The sequence below is a fragment of the Chelonoidis abingdonii genome, chromosome 5 (assembly GCF_003597395.2).
Source record: "Chelonoidis abingdonii isolate Lonesome George chromosome 5, CheloAbing_2.0, whole genome shotgun sequence".
NCBI classification, from domain to species: Eukaryota; Metazoa; Chordata; order Testudines; family Testudinidae; genus Chelonoidis; species Chelonoidis abingdonii.
In genome coordinates, this window is record NC_133773.1 from 45656190 (window position 1) to 45681277 (window position 25088).

The 25088-nt window shown below is 40.6% G+C and overlaps 1 protein-coding gene across 1 annotated transcript; it reads right to left on the bottom strand.

Moving 5' to 3' along the window:
• Positions 1–210: 210 nt before the first annotated feature.
• Positions 211–19040, bottom strand: LOC142046866 (zinc finger MYM-type protein 1-like). Its single transcript, XM_075066096.1, has 4 exons — positions 18947–19040; positions 17322–18719; positions 14076–14184; positions 211–343 (listed from the first exon to the last, which is right to left on the bottom strand). Exons 2-4 carry the CDS (start codon positions 18703–18705, stop codon positions 211–213), a joined length of 1626 nt encoding a protein of 541 aa, XP_074922197.1. The 5' UTR covers positions 18706–18719; positions 18947–19040.
• Positions 19041–25088: the final 6048 nt, after the last annotated feature.

The window sequence follows — 25088 nt, forward strand, 5'->3', positions numbered from 1 at the left end:
TTTGTTTATCTGGCCCCGTCTTGTTTTTCTTAAAGTCTGAGTCACACAGCTGTTGAATGGGCTCCTATTGGGTTATTATGGAAATATATCTCAGATATCAAGGTCATAGCTTTCACTTTGGGTTTTGTTTATCATTTTTGGTCCAAATGCTGACTGGTGTAAATCTATATAGCCACTGGAAAAAACAGTGACTTTTATAAAGGAGCTATGCTAATTTACACCAGCTGAAGATCTGGCCTCTTGAGTATACATTAAGCACTTCTTTCTTTCAGTCTCCTCTTTCAGATACCTATTCCCACATTCTAATGTATTATCCATTTCATTGTCGTCTTCACATTCAGAACTATAGCAAGGATTATTATTTAGCCAAATTGTATTCAGAAGAGACCATGGTTTGTGTGGTCCAAGAATCTTCCTTATTAGGACTACATTTGCACTAGTCTCTATAGGATATCAACTTGTGGTTTTGTTTGCTGAAAAAGTAGCTTGGAATCTCAGAAATATTTTTGCAGGTTTTTGTTAGTTTTCATAAGTTTCTGCAAATGCTTACACTATTTCCTGCAAGTCTCTGCTAATGTTCACTGTGTGCTATGGGAGATTCAGAACGGAAGGAACAGACTGAAAAATCCATCCATGTCTGCCCCTTTCTGTCCAGAATAGTTTATTTTAGCCAAAACCTCGACTCCTTTATTGCTTCATAAAACTCCCTGAACATATATTTTAGAAAGGAAAAATTGCCTAGTGGTTACATCACAGATGTGGGAGTCAGAAGATTCATAGACTTAAAGGCCAGAAGCAGATGGAACCATTATGATCACCTACTTTCACCTCTTGCATTACATAGACCGTAGAACCTCACCCTGTAATTTTTGCATCAACCCTTTAACTTCTATTTTGGCTATAGCATATCTTTTGGAAAGTTATCTTGTCTTGATTTAAAGACTTCAAGTGATGGAAAATTCAACACAGCTTGAGATAGCTTCTATTATGAGATGTGTCACTATCCTGCTGTGTGACTTTTGCAAGTCATTAAGCCATCTGCCTTAAGTTCCCTACCCGTAAAATGGTGATAAGTATAGTTTATGGTCCCTCCTTAGAGCACAAATCTTATTAAAATCCACTCAGATGATAACAAAATAGGCTTTAATTATTATCTAATTCTGGCACCTATTCATCCAGGCAAAATCAGTTTTCCAACTGGGCTGTCCAGAGCAGACCAAAACCAATAGCAACTTCTATATTTAGTTTAAATCGTAGCATGCAGAATAAAGGATAATACAAATATAGGGAGAAAAAGAAGAGAGACTCCTTTCCCTTAAAGGCAAATAATATCATAAACTGGCTATAATTTACAAAATCTCCAAATGTAGATATCACTATAATAGTGATATAGTAGTGATGTGACATGTTATTCATTAATATTTATAAAAGTGCTTTGACAGCCTCAAATGGAAGGTGCTTCACAACTGAAAAGTGTGAATATGGTCATATTTGGCAAATGAGTGCATATATTTATTATTCACTGCAAAAAGAAAGTCTGCTTAAATTCCTTCAGAGTCAGTACTTCTTTCTTAAGCTTAAATATTTCTCTGTTAATTTAGCCTTTGAAACATCTATTCTTTCTGATTTTTTCAGAATCTTGTCTATTGAGGCCTCTCTTATCTTAATTCAGCATACAGATGGTAAAAAGCTATATCACTTATGGGATTGAAGTTGAACAAGCTGTTTTCTTACCAGACTTTACTTCCACACAAACTTACATCACACCTTCCCCACAACTGCCAGTTGCCTCCACTCTCTGTAAATACACATGGCTTGGAGAGCCTGGTTTCTGCTTTCAGGATACAGTATGACACCAGTGTAATTCTCATCTTTTCTCTGTACTGCTGTATTCATATGCTTCTAGACTCAGAGTTGCACAGAAATTCAAATGACAGTAGACAGGACATAGTCAAGCGCATCTGGGATTCTCTTCTACTGACTTGCTGTGAATCCTTGGACAAGTCACATAACATCTCTGTTCCTCAGCTCTCTCATCTATTAAATATTTACCTGCACCACCAGTGTGTTGTTATTAATTACTATTTGTAAACCATTTCAAGACAAGGGGTTGCCTTGTGGTTAGGACACTAGACTGGGACTTGGAAGACCTGCTTTCAGTTCCTGGCTCTGCCTCAGACTTCCTATGTGAAGTTGAGCAGGTCATTTACTATCTGTGCCGTAGTCCCCCATCTATAAAATTGAGTGAATGCTATTTATTCCTGTTTTATAGATGTGGAAAACTGACGCCCAGAGAAGCTAACTGATTTGCCTAATGCAACATACAGGGAGCCTTTTCCAGAGCTTGGATCAGAAGTGAAGAGTTCTGAGCCTCCAGCCCCATGCTTAGTTCACTGGTCTTCATAATGCCCCATAAAAAACACTAAAAACTGCAAGAAATTTACAACCTGAGTATACATTTCTTGATATTAAATTCTACCTACAGCTCAAAGTTGGAGGCAAGTTGCAGCCACCCTGCCCCAGAGAAGCTCTTGAAGGAACTGTACTTGTTTAGCTAAGGCACAAGCCTTTCCATGCAGGAAAAAGGTGAAAACTGTATAATCATCCTTGCTCACCCAGATACTTCAATTGTTACCCCTCCCTTCCAGTTTCCCCTTCAAGCAATCTGCATCCCTTGGTCTGTTTCTGGCCTTGCATCGGAACGACAAATAATATAAGAGGACTTCTTGGGAACAAATCTGGCCCTATATGTGAAGTTTGTATATATAAGGCTTTGTAAAATAGAGCACTGATTACCTTCTTAGCATATGCACAACATGCCTCAGGTGGCATGTGACCAGGATTCAGCATCGAATTTGATCCAATTTTGTATTAGAGTTTGTCATATTTGACTCACTTGTAGCTTTAAGACAGTAACTACCTGCTGTGAGTATGGGAATGCTTTCTGGATCAGCAACTACAAGGCTGCAGTAGAATTCAGTCAAACTCTGGCAAGTACAGGCCTTAGAAAAAATATAGTGCTATTGACTCCTCTCTTTACGTTTCTACTTTAAGTAGTTCTAAATGTTAGTAGGTCTTTCTTGCAGTGTTGTTGCTGTTGCTGCTATAGAAACTCATGGATATTTATCTTTGGTCTTGACATATTTGTAGTTTCCCAGTTACAGAATCATTTGTTGCAGCTGCATTCTGAGAAGAGTCTGGGCTGAGGTACATTCTCAGTTAATAATATGTCAGGTTAGAAAAAAATCACTTGTCATTTTCTAGATCTTCCCACAGCTGCTGATGGTCAAAGTCAGATGTGTGAATGCTGAAAATCAGTTTGAAAGCTTTATGTGCTGAAGTCTAACCAGTGCCTAAAGACTTATGTGCTTAAGCGCAAAAGGCCTGGAGTGCAGCTGCTGCCACCTCCTGTTGACCCAGCTGTCCTTGGGGATCCCAGCTGACTGACAATAATCTTGGGAGTCAGTTAGTAGCCTTTGAAGTCTGGGCTCAAGATCCCTAGACCTTGAGCCCAGACTTCAAAGAATGTTGGCCAGTTTCCCTGATTATCTGAACATCCCATTATCCTGGGGTTTCTGAGGTTTCTCATGATTTTTCAATAATCACGGTTCTACAGAATTTTTTTCCTCAATTTTGAATAACATTTGTGACATAACTCAAATGTAAGGTCAAATTCTGCTCCTAGTTACACCCACGTAACTCCACAGTAATTTCCCTGAGGTCAATAGAGTGACTCTGGATTTTCATGGTATAACTAAGGGTAGATCTACCTAGTCCATCAATTTGCTTTCAAACAGCATGAAAATGGAGGATAGATTGGAGATTTCCAAGTAGGAGTTAATCAAAAACATAAAATGTCCATGGTTCTATGTCAGTCTTTACTCCACCCTTTTGCAGTGTTTTGGGTTGTCAGATTGTGCCTGATGTAACTCAGAGAAGTACATATCCTAGGCCTGAGTTCATTTGTGCACTTAATGGTATCCAATTGGTTAAAAGGGCCGGTTCCCATAGTATCATCGAGTAATCAACTATAACTTTCTGGAGACTGTATTTGTGAAATAGGAACATTTTCTCCAGAGGGCAGTTAGCATATAAGAAGGATCTCACTTCAGGTGTTTGATTGCACAAGCCCTTTCTTATTCCCTTGGTCATAATGGAGATTCAATCTCTCTTTCCCATTATACATGTTAATTAAAAAAACAACCCACAAGTTATGTAGTCATGGAAATAAAAAGAATCTTCACTGTGGCCAAGGGAATGAGGCCAGAGGCTATGTGCTTTCAAACACGCGAAGGACTACAATTAAATATTATTCAATATTTATATTGCAATAGCACCTTGAGGCCCTAATCAGAAAAAAAGCCCCATTGTGGCAGGTACTGTTCAAACACAGATGCAGAAACAATCCATGCCCCAAAGCATTTGTAATCTAAGAAGAATACTTGAAGGATGCAATAGTATTCCTGCATTTTAAAGGGTAAAAAAAGTATTTTTACTGTAACAATATGCTCTTCAGGACAGAGATTGCATCTTCACATGCAATAATTCAATTATACTATGATATAATTATTAAAGAGGAGAATGCAATTTCTCATTTTAAAACATGCTTAGGTATCATCTACACGTGGAGCTGGGGATGAGATTTCCAGCTCACATGGAGTCTCATGCTGGCTCCAATCATGCTAGCTTTCTAAAAGTAGTAGCTGTGGTAACACTGGCAGCTGCAACGGGTGGCACAGGCCAGTCTCCCTGAATACAAGGCTGCCTAGACCCCTGGGTATCTGTACAGGGTGGCTAGCCTGTGCCACAACAATGGCTACACTATTATTTTTAGGGTACTAGCATGATCGGAGCTAGCACGAGTAGGTCTATTAAAGCTAGAAATGACATCCCTAACTCCAAGTGTAGGCATAGCCTGAGCTTCAAAACTGCAGCAGGAGAGGCAGTGGAGCTTTCCTAGAAGCTGCTACATCCCTTCCTGCAGGGACAAACTTCAAGACCCACAATATCTTTAAAAATCTGTGACTGGTTCTACTATTTTTCTTTATTTTTATGAGCATAACAATAAGAAAGGGTGATGCTCGCAAATTTGATATATTCAATTTTCATTAAGCTCTTCTTAACTGAAGAAGGATGATGTTTCAGGGTAAACCAGCAACAATTCCCTTATTTAAACATGTAATTCTCAGTAGAACTCAGCAGATGAGAGATGCTTCAACCATCCTCTGACTTTACTCCAAACATCAACAGGATTGTTACACTTAATTCTCCATTGTAGGGTAAATGCCTTATGCAAACACTAATTACTTATTATTACTGCACCACCAAACCTGAGTAAATGGGCATGGAGGGCCTGTGGGCTTCTGCAGCGGTTGACAGAAGCAGCCCCAGTGTACTCTGTCTCAGGGCTGTATTAGGCTTTTCAGTTTTTTCTGTATATCCCCACTCCTCCCACTCCCTAACCTGAGTTTGGCTAATGGGTCTGCATAGTCATATATCCACCGGGTATGGCCCTCTCCCCTCCCCAACCCATCCTTGCCTTACCAAAACCCCTGCCTTTCCCCACATTACAGGCAGAGGGAAACTAACTATAGAATTCCTGCAGTGTAGAAGCCACCATTCTTTAACTGTGTTCAGCACCTTCCATGCCTGCAAGGGATGGGCACTGTTTGCCCCACAGATAAAAACTCTCCAAATACTGAGAGGTTTTTTTGTTTGTTTGGTTGGTTGGTTGGGGGTTTTTTGTATGTTTTTATTTGTTTTGTTTTTCAAACAGATTCAAAGTTTCTATAGTGATAAATTCTATATGTCGACATTTTGGGTTTTCTGGTAGATAGCTTCAGTAAGACTCTTCCCTTTTACAGCAATCTATTCCATATTCAGAACCACGCTAACCTTGTTGACTGGGGATTCCTTCCAGTTTGGATATGCCTTAAGAAATCAGGATACTGATCTGAACCTCCTGAGTCTATAAAATTGGGGTTTAAGTCTGTCCTGTCACATTTTGGCAATTCTGCTTCTAATCCTGGCTGGACCCCAGAAGCGTAGAGACATAAAAATGAAAAATACTGGTGTGGAAGGAACATTAAGAAAATTTCTAACCTCCCTGGATGATCTGTTCTGAATCCATTCAAGTTTTAGATTTAGGACGAGATGGGGCTTGTATGTTGCACTCCCTTACTACCTTTAGGTACGTCTACACTACGGGATTATTCTGATTTTATATAAACCGGTTTTGTAAAACAGATTGTATAAAGTCAAGTGCATGCGGGCACACTAAGCACATTAATCGGCGTGTGCGTCCATGGTCCGAGGCTAGCATCGATTCCGGAGCGTTGCACTGTGGGTAGCTATTCTGTAGCTATCCATAGTTCCTGCACTCCCCTGCCCTTGGAATTCTGGGTTGAGATCCCAGTGCCTGATGGGGCAAAAATCATTGTCGCGAGTTGTGATGTTATGAGTATAATATATAATATCTCACTGAAAGGTGACAGGGCGAAGTTAATTAACTCACCTCACTGACTGACTGACCATGGGTGAACCTTAAAAGGTTAGGAGAGTATGTAAATAATAGAGCTTTGAAATGCAAGACTGCATTGTTGAGGTAGAAGGGAGGTGTTGCTCAGGTCTTGGGATGTAGCAAACAAGTCTTGTCTTTGCTATAATTTAAAATTCAAAGATCAAAAGGAATTAGCATTAAGAAAGATACTTGAGTAAAATAGTAATTATTGTCTATGTGTCTCTTGAAGGTTGTGTAACCTGGATCTGAACTGTTAACGGATAAATTACTCTGTGCTAATTTCCAGATATTGGAGAAGAGTTAAGCCTATTGTTTTTTAGGCAGAAAGGCTGCTGTAAATGTAAAAGAAGCCTGGGACATGATCCTTCTTCATCTCAGATGCTTTCGGTTTCAAGAGGGGGAACCTTAAGCCACAAGATTTAAGATCCCCAGTCATTCACTTGAAGCCACCCTGAATATGGACATTGACTATAACTATGGACTATTTCTCAAAAGGACTTTTGGCACTATTTAGCTCACCTCTACTATATATCTGAACCTCAAGAATTGAATTCAAGTCTGTATGTATATGGATCTTTAACCCAACACTTTCTCTTTTCTTCTCTATAAATTTTAGCTTAGTCAAGAAGAATTGCTATAAGCGTGTATTGTGGGTAAGACTAAGTATAATTGAACCTGGGTATGTGGGCTGATCCTTTTGGGATTGGAAGAACCTTTTCTTTTATATGAAAGTAAGATTTTCAGGAATTCATCATCATGTTGACAGGTGTGTCGAACGGAGGCCTGAGGCTGGCACTTTAAGGGAACTTGCGTGGTTTAAAACTTCCTAAGTAACCAGTGAGTACTATAGAAGGGCTGTTTGTGCGGTTGGTAAATCTAAGTGTCGGCAGAGTGATATACCACCCACCGTTTGGGATTGTCTGCCCCGTTTTGTTTTGCAGTTCACCCTGAGTACTGAGTGACATCAGGCTGGCTCGCCATTCGGGGCAGCCCGTCACTCGGCTTATCTGGGAAATTCTCAGGTCATGTCCTCCTCGCGAAGCAATAGACAGACAAATCAGTTTTGAGTCCCTTTTTCCTATGACCTGGACTCAACGCCATAGCAGTGGCAAACCCATGGAGCGGGCCGTTTTTGCCGTTGTCACGATACCATAGGTATCGCTAATGTATAGACTGAATTTTGTACGGGATGCCCGGGTGACAGAGGTGAATACGCAGCGCTACAAACGACGCCGATTTATTGTTTGCATGATAAGAACGGTTATCATCATTCTGTATATTGCGCCTTTGTACCAATTCGCATGAGAGATAATCGGTTTATCTGTCGTATCTGTATCCTATAGTCTGCGGCTATTATGGTTGCCCTGTAGGTCGGCGGGGGCGCAAAGGCAGAAATGGGAATGACTCCCCGAGGCCCATCCCTCCTTTGGTGTCTAAAAATAGTCAGCAGCCTAAATAATTGGGGCATTGTAAACAGAGACAGTGTATAGAGAACCATAGAGAGGACAGGCTCCATGTAGATCCTTTCACGAAATGATGGACTGCATAGCCATTCACGGGGGACCCGGCAAACAACTATCACCCGTCTTCCTCCCCCCAAACCTTCCTGGGGCTAGCCGTGGATGCCCAATCTTATAGTTAAAAATGAAGCAGGAAAAGCAACAGTGACTGTGTAGTGGATAAGAATGAGGTGGAGGCAGCTCCAGCTGCTAGATGTCCCAGGCAGGACATTAAGCGGTGGGGGGAGAGGAGCCCCAGCATCCCGCTGCTATGAAGTCCAAGCAGTTAGAAAAGAAAAAAGACAAATCTTTGTCTTTACACATGAGAAGGGAGGGGCTGATGGCGAGCTCACAGCCCCATTGCTATGAATGAAGACAGTTACCAGCCGATTATGTACCATCATATTGGGTAATGACCGGAACATTCCTATTTTACCCAGGCCCCGTGGCTACCTCACTACCTGAGGCCAGCGCAGGAAGTACTTCCAGCAACTATTAAGCAATGTACCATCCTGCCACCGCGGAGGGAAGAGGAGCGGATCTGGCCGTTTACTGACGAGCCTCGCGTCTAAGAGCAATGCATCAGTACGACATAGGGTGACATTAAAAAGTCAACTCGATGAATGATTTTTCCCCCTTTTTCCTTCATGTGCGGAGGGAGGGAGTAAATGTGACGAGCTAGACCCTGAACCACCGGACAATTTGTGTTTGAATCTACAGGCATTGGAAGCTCTAGCCAAGAATGCAAATAATTTTCGGAGACGTGCTGTGGACTGTGGGATAGCTGGATCCCAGTACACCTCACTCACCTCCTCCACAGCATCCATTTGCATTCTTTGGCTTTCGTTACGCTTGTCACGCGCACTTTTAGCTTGGAGATTTTTTTCAAATGCTTTTGGCTATTTTGTTTCTGTAACGGAAACTCTGATAGAACAGATTTGTCTCCCCATAACAGCGATCATGACCCAGATCTCCCCATAATCAGCGACAGGTCCCATGCTGGAGCTCTTTTTTGGATTTGGGACTGCATCGCCACCTATGCTGATCAGAGCTCCACACTGGGCCAACAGGAAATGAAATTCAAAAGTTCACAGGGCTTTTCCTGTTTACCTGGCACAGCATTGAGTTCAGATTGCTGTCCAGAGCGGTCACAATGGTGCACTGTGGGATACCCCCGGAGGCCAATACCATCGATTTGCGGCCACACTAACCCTAATCCGATATGGTAATACCGATTTTAGCGCTACTCCTCTTGTTGGGGAGGAGTACAGAAACCGATTTAAAGAGCCCTTTATATCGATATAAAGGGCCTCGTAGTGTGGACGGGTGCGGCGTTAAATCGGTTTAATGCTGCTAAAATTGGTTTAAACGCATAGTGTAGACCAGGCCTTAGAGAACAGGACCCATTGCACTCAAATCCAGCACATGTGAAAGTTGTAAGGGAGCTGGACACAGAAAGCAGCTGGACACAGCAGGCATTTCTGAGTCTGGCTACCAAAAAATGGAGGGATACTGACTCCCATTCCTCAGGGACAGTCTTCACTACAAATTTCTATTGTGGCTGCTCATGATCCTAGAGAACTGACTGATGTAGCATGATGATGATCACTATTTTGTGATCAGGATAGACCAAGACAAGTTGTGTCCAACATTAGGCCTGCGCACTGTGATTAAAGCCTGTTAGGACGAGGACCAGCTCTGTGTTAGTTAACTCAAACCTTCAGTATGATTCAGCGACGGTATTGAAGACAACCCCTAAAGAACAAGTTGGAAAGGAGGACTGGCCAGCTACCCACCATAAGAGAAAAAAGAAAGGAAGATGCAAGCTTATTAAATGGGCCCTATGGGAATATCCAGTGCTGGAGAACCTACAACAATACTTGGCCTTTCTCAGAAGATCTGTCCACAGATAAAAAGTGTATGAGGGAAGCAAGGTATAGGAGCTGTTTTGAGACCTTATCATCTGCCTCTCTGAGTAGAAGGAGCCATTTATCCAGATTTTACCAAACACCACCAGCAACAAAACTATAAAATTCAGTTTAGGGTCTGTTTTTTATGCAAGTGTTAGTGATGTTATATTTTCCTCAAATATTTCATCTATTTCCTTAGTGTACAGGTACTCTAACCTGTATGGCATTTCAGTCACACTTTGTATTAAGGATATATTTAATAATCAGTTACAAAGGGTTAATGATTAATAGATGTTACAAGTATAGAGCAGATTGAGTGGTATGTATTACAAATAGCTATAAACATAAGTAGAAGGTGTGGTAGATGGTTATATGCCATGATTAATAAGCAACCCAGTAAACTATTACACTCTATAGCAATTGATTAAACCATTAAACCATTATTGATTTATTAAGTCCTTCTAAAAATTGTATTCCAATATAAATTTGACTTACTTTTTTACTGATTAATGGAGCTATTCAGCACCAGTGGCTGTAGCAGCTAGATGATTATTTACAAAACTGGAGATGCAGGGAAGGAAAGGATCCGCTACACAAACTGCCTGCAATGGAGAATATTAAAGAACAACCACTTTGAGATACTTACAGGGAAGCTGCCATAAAACCCCAAAGCATTTACTTGTTATTTTCTTCTCATTGTCAGGGAATGAAAAAGGCACAAGCTAAAACAGAAAAATAAAAAAGGAGACAAAAAGCTAATCTCAGTGAAAATGTCTGAAGCTCATTAGACCTGGATGCTGGTGGACTGCCAAAAGGAGCAAATTCCTGTGATGGGAGGCCTTCAAATGTGAAAACTCTGCACTCTACCCTGGAGGCTTTACTTCAGGAGCAGATTGCTTATTTGAGTATGGGGTAAGAAGTCGTACCTTAGATAACACATCCCAGACACTACAATTTAAAGATAATCATCAACAGCTTGAATTGCACCTGGATGTGAACAGGAAACCAGTGCAGAGCCTAGAGCACAGGCTTTATCTGCTCACAGAAGAGGTAGATTGTTCTGCAATAGCTACCTTCCAAGTAGATCAGCTTTGATCAAAGTGTAGCCTGGACATGACAAGCGTGGATGACCAATCAGAAACTCTGCATTATGAAGGCATGGTCACAGCTTCCTGAGTAGCTGTAGGTGAAAGACACTATTACTAACCGCTGCTTCTTGAAATTCCAAGAGAAGAGAGTGATTGAAAAGAAAACTAATTTTTCACCACAAAGTTTTGCAGCAATGTGCTCACAGCATAAGAAAGCTTAGAACTCCTGAGGTTAGCATGCACTCGCTTATGCTAATATATTTTTGGCAATGTCGCCATAAGCACTTGAATTCATTTCTTGTCCAAAGTAACTGGGAGTTTCCCAGGATCCCTGAAAACTGTGCTCCTTTAAGGGTCATATCTTATGAGAAAGGATGTGCTTCTTTTGGCCAAAGATCCTGAATGGAGTAGGTTTCAGCCACACTTCCTCTTCATTATTACTTCTTAGAGTTCATAGGTTGTTTCATTACTATGGGATAGACTGACTGTGATATTCCCAAACCACAGTCCAGATGTACTTCAGTGTAATTAAAAAAAATTACTATGACTATACAGAGAAAATCATATTAGCTAAAAGAAATAGAATTCACAAATTATCTAGTCTTAAACTCAGTAAAGGCTAATCTAGGTATAATTTGTGTGTTTAGAATTTAAATCAGTCACATGTCCTCCAAGCTGCTAAGGCAGGTTCTAGTTGCAACAGGTATGAATGAACTCCCAGCTCTATCAATTCTTCCAACTGCTTTCCCCTTGCCAACAAGCATCATTGCTTTCTTAACCATGTTGGGTCAGACACCTCACTCTCACCTAAATCCTTTTCTTTGTTAGACACCAAAGACAAAATTCTGCCCTAGTATAGTTGGGTACAATTCAGTATAGTACTAGATCAGAATCTGACCTGGGATAGGATGACCAGATGTCCTGATTTTATAGAGACAGTCCTGTTTTGGGGGTCTTTTTCTTATACAGGCTCTTATTACCCACATCCCCTGTCCCGATTTTTCACACTTGCTGTCTGGTCACCCTACCCTGGGAAAATGAAACTGCAGCATCTGGGACTGATGAAAAGATTTAGAGCCGAGTGTCATCATCAAATTAATGATATTACAGTCTAAAGGCATGTCTACCCTGCCATGCAGTTCAGACTACAGAGTGTGAATAATAGTGCGCACCAAAGTGCTGCATTGCAACTCCCCCGTGTGGATGCTGCAAGTCTAAACTAAAAGGTTCCTACTTTCCATTAATGTAATGCTGTTTGAAGAGGACTATGTTAATATGAATGCTTTTCCTATTTGTCACTTACATTGGGTTTAAAACAAAATATAGCTCAAGCTACATCTGAAAACATGAGTGGCAAACCAAAAACATTGTGAAAGAGCAGTAAAATCAGGGAGAAAATTAGTATCTGACTTAGGGCCTGATCCAAAACCTATTAGAGTAAATGGAAAGATTCCCACTGTCTTCAGTGGACTTTGCTTCACACCCGTAGATACCTAGTTCAGAATACCTGGTTCAGAATACTTATGCTTCCATGAACCACAGATTCAGATCACAGCAGGGTTACCACGGTCCCTCATACTACTGATCTAGATAAACTGAGAATTGTGCTGTTTACTATGAATATGCATCTTGTACATTATCCCTTGAAAATGATATCTTGTCTGTGCAAAAAGTGTGGACTGTACATAATAGTAGATATGACACCGCCCTCTGCTTTTCCACAAATGTGGACTGCCAATGAACAGCAGGATGACAGGCAGTACAAACATTGAATAAAAGTGCTCTATAAATAAATGATTATTTTTGCAAGAAACTGATGTATTGAGCTATGAAATTGTTATGCCTTATGTGCACCATACCTTTAAACTTCTGAGAAAACTGCAGTAATCTTTTAAGAACCCTGCTATCTGCAAACACCTATTTTGAGAGATCAAATTGTTGCAGCTTATTCATAAGAGACAGCCGCACTGTCATCTCATATGGAAACTTTACTTTTATTCTTTCTTGATGCTAAAGAGACTTATTTTTAATTAAGGAAGTATATGGGTGCTCTTCCTGTATGGAAAACATAACACCAGTCAACTAATTGCACAGGAATTCATGGATAAGGAAATCTCTGTTCTTTGTCTGTTACAATAAACCTAAACTGAGGTAAGTATATATGGTCAAAAATCAAATGATTATGGATATGTTCTTCACAAAAAAATTTGAGAGACAGAAAAAAATATCTATTCAAACCACAATGTATTCATGGAGGGATGCCTAGAGCACTCTGTAAGGGCTTCACCGCAGCATTTCTCTCAGAGGGCTATGATACAAATTAAAATCCATCCACAGATTTCATGGTTTCTTTCTGTCCCCTGTAATTGCAGCCTTGGGATCACAAGACTCATGGCAGAGGCAGCAGCAAACATTTTAGTTAATCAGAGAACATGTAGACAACAGTGAAGTGTTCTTTGATTTATTCTGTCTAAAGATTTTCAAATAAAACCACTTTAAGCTGGTAACCAGTCACTGTGGATGATGCGCTTTCCAGTAAAAGTGTGTCCTCACTCTAGTCAAAACTATTAAAGAAAACCCTACAGTGGTTTCAATTTAAAGTCTATCATTTTAAACACAAGCACAGATCCATTTTTACAATTTAGAACTGTTGAGTTTTTCAAGACACACCAAGGACCTAAGCACCTGGAGGGGCTTTCCTATATGTTATTGCCATCTAGTGGATGTACTCTTCAGAGCTTGGCTGTGGAACCATAGAACTAGAGAATCAGGATCCGGTATTTTTGTTTTATCTTATCAAGCTGATAAAGGTATATTAGTGTTCAGAGCTCTTTCTAATCTTGTAATGTGTTTAATAGGCCATGATTAGTCATAGCACAGATATATCACGGTGATCATATATTTACCTGGAGTGACTGTATTATCTAATTCTGCAATCATCCAGAGCACAAGGGAAAAGTTCTCTGTGAGATATTTTTCTGTAGAAAGCTGAAAGTTATGTTTCTTATAAAATTGGGCATATTAATCATAAGTAATAGTCAAACACTGCATTATTTACCTCACATAGTTGCACCAAATAAGTTTCAATGGGTTATCCAAACAGACACTTTTGTTACTTACTGTTTCTTCCACTTGCACTGACAATGTTAAGTTTTCTGGAGCGAAGGCTAGAAAATATTAGCGTAAGAACCCTAATTTGGGAAATTTAGAAGATAAGTAGTGTCAGCAAAACAGCTGAATGAGTCAGGATTTCTGAAGGCGCAATTATATTAACAGCAGCAATATGGATGAAAGATAGAGTTCAGGGAAAGGAGTCAGATAAATGAAAGGGGCCGATAACATAAAGGAGCAAGGTAAAAGAAATAACCACAACTAAAACGCCAATTTCTATCTTCATTTCTTTTATGCTCTGGGTTTCTGGGAGGTATTTCACAGTCCAGTATATAGATGAAGGTAATTTACAAGCCTCTTGGTGAGGGCCAAAAATCAAGTAAACCTATATAAGTGTTCATCCCAGAGAACCTCATAAAGGTATATTGAAAAAAGTTACTCCACACATTGCAGAGTAGGTCACAGAAGTCAAATATATATAATGGGTCTTTTTTTAAGCAATAATTTTAATATGCCCCTGAATATAAAAAACAGCTAGATGCAGAGATCATTTATTAAAATTCTGTGAATGGGATCTTTAATAGCTTGCAGGCCCATATTCAAGATCCACTTCAGCAGGAACAATTCAGTTAACCAATATTGGGGAATAACCCACCTCACCATAGTCAACCATTCAGACATCTGGCTAAGCAATACTGAGTTAGCAAATGTCTCTGGGAGATACTTAACCTTCTGTCTCCACCTCAGGCCAAAACTAGCTTTAGGACTTGCAGGGAGGCAGGAAAAGGCCGCCCTCCGCTACAAGAGAATTTCACATGAAGTAAGTCACATTTCCTCTGAACATTACTCAGTTCAGTTTAACACTGGTTGCTTCCTTTGCCTGTTGTTGCAGTTTTCAGTATGGCTGTGATATGTATTGGTCTGCATGACGTGGACACTTATAGTGTTCTGATAATCTTGCTCAGGAGAAGGCAAGTGGACTTTAGATAAATTAGTTGCATATTGAAAACATAACAATATATCTTATACCTAATGCTAATTTGATTCCCATCCTTGAAATAGATGTTTTCTACTCAGATACAAAAACTTGCCCCACAAAACTAAGGGACTGGCAAGAGAGTATTCATGGTTATCATAGTATACCTACTTTCTTCAGTTAATGCACTTTCACTGCAAGTCCACTTAACTCCTGATAATATTGTTTTGAGTATACATTAGAAAATGGTAGGTCATTACTGAAATATACACAAGTCAAAATCTTTCTCACCTTAAGTCATTGGAGTAGGCCGATGAAAGTAAAAGGGCTGTTTCATACTATTAGCCAGTAAGTAGAAGTTTCTGTTGATACCATTAGGATATTTATTAACCTGCAGGACCCTTCTTCTAGATTCACCCCCAGTAGCAAGGATTCAGATAATCAATACTGGGAAGAAACACTGCCAACTGTGGTTATTCATTTCAGATAACTGACTAAGCAAATCTGAGTTAGTGAAATATCTTTGAGAGATACATTGCCCTAACTGTAGTTCCATAAATATTAGCAGAGATTTCTATTTAAAATTAATAGCATAATCTGTCCCACTTAGACTATTTGTTTGAGTAAGTTAAGCATGAATTGGCCCAGAGACGACAATTTTCTGGTTTTTAATCTAATCTTTTTTTATTATTGCAATTCTTAAATATTACTCAAAGTTTTCCTATATTGTTTAGATTCAAACATGTTAAATTGAAAGTAACACTGAATATTTAAATGCATCAGCATAGAGTAGCTACATGCATTCAACCCACTGTAGCATTTTCCAATGAACTACCGCTTCTTGTTTTGCCCAGGCCACCATTACCCCCACAAAGCCCATTAGGAGCCAGATAAAGATTTCAAAGATGGGACATAATGAACTTTAAATGAAGACCTCCCAGCTGTCACTTGGCAGTTTGATTACATAATGACAACTCTTGCACGACTTGTTCCCATAAAAATTTCATAGAACTATATAACTCCTTTAAGTTAACTTCAGATACAAAACTTAAAAAGTCACAGAATGTATTTTAATTTTAATTTTTTCCAATCATTTTTTTGTTTTGTGCACTTATTTGCATGCATGACTTTATTAGGGTTTCCATGATGTTTCCTTAAGGTGTAATGTTATAACTCATAATCAGTTTTACCCTTCTTCCCTCTGAAAAGCGATAGTTCACTATGAAAGCAGAGATTTATACTGCAGAGTCTTCATTTAAACCTTATGTAAAGACATAAAATCTTTATGTCCACACATATTTGAGCTCCTACCTTCATACATTTATAATGTGTTACATTTCCCAGCTTTCCCATATTTAATGTTTTACAGCCTATTCTCCAGCTTCAGGTGGTAAAATATTGGAAGGCAGGACTAAAACAGAAAGCAGGGCTACAGCTCTATGTTTTAATTAGAAGTGGACTAGGACAGAAATCGCCAACCTGTTTAGCTACACAAGGGTACCACTAACATTCCCACAGGAAAATGAGAAATCTGACCCATCACTTCTACCAAAATGTATGGCTTAGTGGGGTTTAAACCTGAAGAACTTACCCTAAAAATAGAATCCCTTTGGACTGGCAAAGTATTGTTTCATCGGTATACAGCAACATTGTCATAGCAAGAGGAGGAATAAAGAAATGGAGCCATAAGCAGGGCACATAAAAGGAAAACAATGACAACTAAAAAGAGCTCCTGCATTTTATTTATAACACATTCTGACCACCATAGTTCTGTTAAAGTCAAGTGACATGTGGCATGTTCCACACGTGGCAGAACATATAAACATCTAAACAGCTGCACAGGTCTGGCAATCGGTGTTTCAGTTTACATATAAAGGCAGTTGGGAGGGGATTGTTCACAAAAAGCAGGAGCTGTCAAAGAACTTATTAGCAACATCATGTCACTCATTGCCACTTACTAGGTGGTATGACCCAGTGGTTGGAACAAGAGTTAGTCCTAATGGCTGGAGCAGCACCAGGCAGCAGAACCAGGGTTGTGATCAGGAAAAAAAATCAATGGTCACAGCCAGGAATCAGAACAGAACCAGAGTCGTAGTCGTAGTCAGGAGATAAGCCAGCAGCCAGAGACAGAAGGTTCAGAGGAAGGTAGAGACTAGGGCCGAAGTCAGGGCCGTAGCAACAAAGAACGTGGCCCCCTCCGAACATATGTCCCCTTACCGAAAAAGTCAACGGCATATTTCAATGACTTTGCCCCGTCTGAGATCACAAGATTCCAAGTGTGAGCTCCACATGGTCCATACAAGGCACGGTCATTTATTTCTAGCATGCGGGCTTGAACTCCTTTATTCTTTCCTCTCATATTTGAGCCGTTATCATAAGCTTGGCCTCTCATGTCAGCAATGTCTATTCCTAAGTTGTTTGCCTTTTCAAGAAACGCTTCCAATAAGCCCTCGCCAGTTGTATCATGAACATTAAGAAAACCAACAAACGCTTCACGAATATTGACACCATCTTCACCGTTGCATTCAACAAAGCGTAACACCACAGACATCTGTTCTTCATGTGACACGTCGGGAGTACAGTCCAAAATAACTGAATAATATTTTGCTTTTTTAAGCTGCGCTATGTTGGCCTCTTGAATGTTACTGGCAACAAGTTGAATCAGCTCGTTTTGGATCTGTGGACTGAGGTACTGAACATGTGTCTCTGCCTTCTTAATCCTCTGTAAAAGTTCGCTGAGGACAGTATCATACTTTGCAAGCAATTCAAACAGTCCCAAAAAGTTGCCATTCGAAGGATCGCCGAGCTTTTCATTACTTCCTCGAAATGCCAAGTTTCTTTCGGACAAGAAAATAACGACATCAACCATGCGTTTGACAACATTTCTCCAGAAATCTCTTTCTTTCAGAAAAGCCTGCAATTCGAGTTGGTCAATAGATGTACGGTTTACTATGCCTGACCGAAGGTCAAACCATTTCACCATACAGTCTTGATGACCTTTGCCTGTTTCATGCTGCTGAAGTCTTTTTGACAGTGCTTTCCAAGCAGATGTTCCACGACGTAGCGGTATGTCGCCAGTGCCAAATAATTTACAACAAAAACAAAAAATGGCATCTTTCTGAACTGAGTACATTAACCACGAACATCTTATTTTCTCGCCATTTGCCATGGTTCGATAGAAATGAGTACTTGTGAATCTCCGTCTTTCCTCGTTAAATGGAAATTCGTAACTTTCATTCTGCTGCGGTGGGCCATGTGCAACATCACACACTTGCCTGTCCGATATTATAGACAGCCAATCTCCTGGATCATCAGTCAGTGGTTCAGATTCAGATACTTCTTTCCCGGCAGCAGCTGGAATATCTGTCACAGTTTGTTTGGTAGAACAACTGGCTTCACCTTCGACCTCACTTGAAGCACTTCTGGATACTTCTGGATACGATTCGTCGCTGCTAGCGCTGTCCGTTTCATGTGCCTGTACCTGTACGTTGGATTGCAGCGCAAAATACGTTGACAACTTTGGAATTTTCTCAAGTTCCTTCTCGGCATCTTTTGCTGCCTTTCGTTTACTAGCTCCGCTCTTATACATTCTCTTAGACATCACAAAGCACGCTTCTGCGTTGGAAACGATAAAAAACTAAACAACTAAATTAATAACATTTATCCGCCGACCGCCATTATGAACGCAAATACACATTCTTTGAATGGGTCCAACTAAAATTCGAAACTGACCGACAGACAACTGATGTAGCCAATAGCATTATGATGTATCATAATGACTTCACGGTTTTGTCAGTAAAACCGACATGGATTGTGCAATAGCGTCAATAAATGTCACTTACCTAGTTATACCTTACATTTTTTTTGCCACTTTTAGGGGCCCCCTTCCTTGCGGGGCCCCCTCCGGTCGGAGGGTACGGAGGGCGCTCGCTACACCTCTGGCCGAAGTTGGAAAAGGAGTGGGTTGGAGTAAGAAAGGGTACAGAAGGCAAGTCTGCTACCGCTGTGGGTGTTGAACATATTGAGCAGGCACTTTGCTGCTTTTGGTACAAGGCTTAACTGATGATCTTCTGGCTCTTCTGTCCAATCAAGGAGGACAATGGTGAGTGAGAGTTTATTGGACCCAGTGAACCTCATTGAGTTCCCACGTGACCAGATCCAGAGCCAGATGAGTTCCTCACACTCATAAGGTTGAGTTGCCCTTTCAAAACTCATGGGGTATGTCTACACCGTGATAGCAAAACCCATGGCACCAAGTCTCAGAGCCCAGGTCAGCTGACTTAATAAATATTATATTTATTGGTCTAGCCTGTTAAGTTCTTATTTTCTAAGCACTTTGTACTAAGATTTCATTTCATTACACGACAAGCTACAAAAGCAACTTTGTCATTGTAACTTTTAATCTTTTCTCCCATGTTCCATATTGTGGCAAAGCCTCCTCCTTCCTGTCTGCTCTCATGACTCTCTAGTAATGATAATGCAATGGGGGAACTCAAACACTTGCCAGAACACCAGAGAGAGTTAGGCTATAGTTCACAGCTTCTATGGGTACATTTACACTGAAACAAAAGAACCTCAACATGGTCGTGGCTGGCCCAGATCAGCTAACTCACATTTGTGGAATCTGGGGTGTGGGGCTATAAATTTGCAGTGTAGACATTTAGCCTAGGCTGGGGCCCATTCTCTAAGACCCTCAACAGGTGATGGCACTAAGCTCCAGCCTGGGTCCAAATGTAAATAGCGCATTGATGCTGTGTGGAGAATCGGTCAGAATACACAGCATCCAAAACACAGATCTATTTTAGTTCAATCTGCTCTCCCAAAACAAGAGCAAACAAAATAATGAATTTAAGTGTTGAAATAATTCATTGTCCAGCATGCAGTATATGTACACGCACAATATTCAGTACAGCCAAAAATACCAACACTACAAGAGCAGCTCCGAAGACTCTGAAAGTTGTTTTTAAAAAAACAACTGTTTTATACATTTCAGTTCAGTCTCCACTCTTCCTTCCCTGGCTGCTGTCTGCAAGTTGTGGAAAGATGGGATAGGAGGATTTCAATTGGCATTATGAACACAGTGCTGCACAGGTATCTATCTCACACAGCCAGTATAAAGGGCTGCTAGAGTGAGAGAGAAATTAAGGTTGTAGCTTGTACAAGCAGGATCATTCATTTGCAGAAGCTAAAAGACTTTATATAGGGCCTGGTTCCTGCAAGTTACTCCCCATGGGAAGGCACCTATGCCCACACAGAGCCCCATTCACATCAGTGGGGTCCTGGTGCATGGAATAACTTGCTGGGCTGGGGTATAGCCATGCACATGTCAAATGGAAAACTTATATCAACAAGGAATTAAAGGATCTGAGTGATAAGTTGACTTACTGATTTATTTTTTGTATTAGTTCTATCTCCTGCAAGTGTTTCATGCTCCCCAATTGGTGCCAGACAGAGCTACTATAACTAGGCTGTGGCTAAATTCAACTCTCATCTTGCCTAATTTTTGCTGCCACCCAAGGCTAATTATTTCCCAAAAGAGTTACAATCACTCTCCAAATCTGTTCTTCTGACAAAGTAGGCCACTTGGTATTTAACCTTGGGAAGATGGAACTGATCAATCCTACACATAGATGACAACTAAGTGCACAGAAGTTAAACAATTTATTAAAGAAGTACAACATACAGTGAAAAGGTGCTTTATTTGGCAAGTAAGAAACTGATACGTTCTTTTCTATTTCTTAGTAGAGGATACAGTGAGACAGAAAAATGCTTTAAAATACAGGGGCAGCATACAATTTAACAGGGAACCATACCCAACACCTCCAAATCTGATTTTCCCTTTCCTACCACTGGCTCCTAACCAGAACACTCAGCCACCCAGTGGAAAGAGTAGCATCCAATTTCCAAGGAGTTGTTTGAGGTAGATAAGACATATTCAGCTCTCAGTTATGCCAGTATACACCCTGGTTTTCTGTCTCTTGAACTTATATAAAAGCTCTTCTGAGGCTCGCTCAGCATGTTAACTTCTTTCAGACCCACAAGCTGCAACTCTCATGCTTGACTTTAAAAAAAAAGAGGGGACCATGGATGTGTAGAATCATGTTTAGAATAAGTTAATGACAATTTGGCATCATATTTTGCACAAATTTCATCCTTGTGCTTCATTGCAAGTGTAAAAAAAAAGTTTTAAAGTTAATGCTTACAGCTTTGGTACAACTTCGCTGGCTTGCCAGAGAAGAGTCTCTATAGAGCAGCTCGAGGCAGCTCAAGTGTGGATAGGAACACACTGACAGAAGGATAGTAGTAGCCATAATGAAAAGGTTTCCTGTTCCTGCAGTGAAGCTCCAAATTCATTTCTGTATAGAGCAGCACTGCAAAGATGCAGGAAACCATGGCATCTTATAGAGTCACTGCCTAGTGAAGTCTAGTGAAGAGATGAGTTCTGACATTTTTCATTGTAAGCTGTTTGGTGCGTAAATTGTGCTTTAGCATTCTTCTCTCCTGAGCAGAGCTGCAAAAGAACTGTTTGCCACTTGTCAGAGATTAGAACAGTGAGAACATCCTCTTTGAAAGCTCTGCTGCTCTGGGGAGTCTGATAGGGAAACTGTCATTGACAAATCCTTTAACAGTCCGACAAGACCAAAGCTCAGTGGCCTATCTGTCCGGATGATGCCTGACTGTCGCAGAGCTCTCCTAGGGATATACAGAGAGCCAGCTGTTTGTCCTTGGGCAGTGATCTGTGAACCACAGCAAGAGTCTGATTTTTTTGTGGAGTATTTTCCCCCAAAGTTCACTTTGCAACAATGTTTCAGATCTAAGCTAAAATAACCCAAGAGGATATAAACTCATTCTATATGTTATGCTAACCCATATAATGAAGCCTCTCTCTCCCACCACATGGTAGGCTGTTTGAGACATACTATTAAAAACAGTGGGGGGGTTGGGAACCAATGAAGTGCTAATTTAGTTTACAAACTTGGGACATGTTGCCCTTATTCAGCAGTATTTTAACACTTAAGAAATGTACCCACAACTCATCAGCAAACGTGTACATCTTACTTACCTACATTAGTCTCCTTAGTTACAGTAGTCCATGCAGCTATGCCAGTGCTGGATTAAGGAAAAACATTTTACAGGCTATTGCTTCTAGTTACGAGAACTCAATCATATAATAAAAAAATCAACCAGAATGTCTAGAGTGATTGCTTTTGTGTCAAGAGAATCACTATATGCACCACTAGCACCTCCCTGTGGCTGGGCATGGCATGGTAGCTCTCTCCCCACTGGATGTCCCCTACCAATGGCCACTCCAACTCTGCTGTCACCTGCCCATTCCTGAAACTTAGCTCTCTGACGAGATCACTTTAAAGTCTCTTTCCTTCTTGGGAAGTCCATGAACAAAAAGCAAAGGGATCAACACAAAAAAAATTAAATTCACAGGAAATAGAGGGGAATGATTCCCTATCAGGGTGTGTTAGACTCTGGCCTCTCTTCTTTCAGGAAGTGGCCTTCAGACAGCAGTCATCTGGGAAGCTCCTTCCTTCAGTCAACACTTTCCCCAGGATCTAAAGGTCTGTTCTCTTCTCTGGTCTTCCAACAAGTAAGCTGTTCTGTCTCCCTTTAAAACTCATCCTCCAGCCTATGCATGCCTGGCAGTGTGGTGGGATGGGACTCCAGTATGGAGTTTGTATACCCCATCAGAGTACACACACAAACACACACACACGAGTCCTAGCGCTAAAAGCTAGAACAGTTTATATAGGTTGTAATGTTTGAACTCACTTATATGTATGATAAAGGGGCTAATAAATAGTAATGATATGTCATGGTCATCAGTAAAGCTGATCAGAATATTTGTATCAAACCAAATTTGGACAAAATCAGAAAAATGTTCATACCCTACTCCTTAGTTGTAGCATTTAGCAAAAAAAGTATCAGATGCTCAAACGTAATGGAGCTATACATTATATCAATACCTAGATAAATCTGATATCACATCAGCACACAAAGCTTTGTGTATACCCCTTTCTATGTTACAAGGGGCCAATACCTAATCAGCCATAAACTAATGATAAGGACCAACATCTGCCCTCAGTATATCGGAATAACCCCATGTTGCGGTTGCACTGATGTAACAGAGATCAGAATTTTGGCCCTGAAGAGGCCGCAGCCTGGGGCTTTCCAGGCTGGCGCTCCTCAGCTCCTCTGCCTTTCCCCAGCCCTGTCCACTCAGGTGCTTTGTCTGTAGCTCCGTGCAGCCAGGCCCTTCTCTACAGACTTTTTATACAGGCCAGCTGTGGCCTGATTGGGGCATGGCCCAGGTGCAGCCACTTCCCAATCAGCCCAGCTTAGCAGCTCCCAGCCACAACTTTCCCCAGGACTGTTTTAAGCCCTTCGGGGCAGGAGTAGGGTAACCACCCTGCTACGGGCCCACTCACACAGGTCCTTCACAATGAATGAGTTATTTAGTCTTCAGTACAGGAAACCTAAGAATTATACACAGGCAAATAAAGAAGGTTGGGGTGAAATCCTAACTCCATTGAAGCCAATGAAGTTTTGCCATTGACTTCACTAGAGCCAGGATTTCACCTATGGCCTTTAAACCCTTATGGAAAAATCATTAGACTCTGATCTTGTTAAGCACTTATCAGAGATATAAAGTAATTACTGTGAAAATCTGTAGAATCATCACAACCAACAACTTTTCTATATGTTTTTAAAATCATCTTTTAGAATTCTAGAACAGACAGACAATTCTTTATTCAATGTTATAGGATGGTTCAAAAATCATGCAGAAGGGTTATAATTTTGTGCTAAATACTATGGCACCATTCCATAAGGGAATGTAAAGGAATAATAAACCCTGCTTTCTGCTAATGTCTTCGTTGAGGTTGGAGAGCATGGTATATAGCCAAGTCTCCATTATTTGCTTTGGATCGTCAGTTTTGCAGCTGAGCCCATCAGGTTTCTCCATATAGTTATAAGGCATGTTTGAATTTTTCAGTGGTAGATGGACAATTTCATTTCTCAAATCTTTCCTTCCAGATAATAACAAAACTGCATGGATGGCAAACTTATTATATGAACCTTCAAATTAAATAGTCCTATATCATATCAATTCTTCAGCTGAAATAACCTGCTGGGCAGTGCACATGCAAAGTGCCCTATGAGAGAGAAAGAAAACAAGTATCAAGATGATCTAACATAGAAATTTGCTTTGGCACATGCTATAGGTTCAGAAAAGAAAATAAACATCAGCAAAAAACACTATTTGTTTTTTGAGTTTTTTTAAACAAACAGACATTGAAATCTTCCCCTATCACCTTTTTTCTCATTTAGCCTTTGTGTAAGCTAATTTTTGAAAATTAATTCAATTTGCATGGCCAATAGAGAAGCATCAAGTAACTGTCTCATGTGTTGTCAAAAAAATTCATACTAGCTCAGATGTCTTCTGACTGACCACATTTTACTCTTTCATTAACTTTTAATCCTCAGGCCACGTGTAGACTACGCACCGTATCGGCGCGTTAAAATCGATTGCTCGGGGATCGATATCGCGTCTCATCTAGACGCGATATATCGATCCCCGAGCACGCTTATATCGATTCCGGAACTCCACCAAAACCAACGGAGTTCCGGATTCGACATGGCGAGCCGCGGACATCGATCCCGCGCGGTGAAGACGGGTGAGTAAATCGATTTTAGATAATCGATTTCAGCTACGCTATTCTCGTAGCTGAAATCGCGTATCTAAAATCGATTTTCGCGCGTAGTGTAGACCTGGCCTCAGTGTCCTACTTTGTCTGCTGAGCCCTAACCAAGGAAACCAGGTCTCCATGGTGGCACACCTTGCATTAGTAAAACCTGTTCCTTTTTACTGCTTGTAATAATGAACAGAAATAGAGCCCTGAAGCAAAATAGGATGATTGTTCTCATTTGCACATCTATTCCCAAAATGCTGTTCCAAAATACAACTGTTCTGTT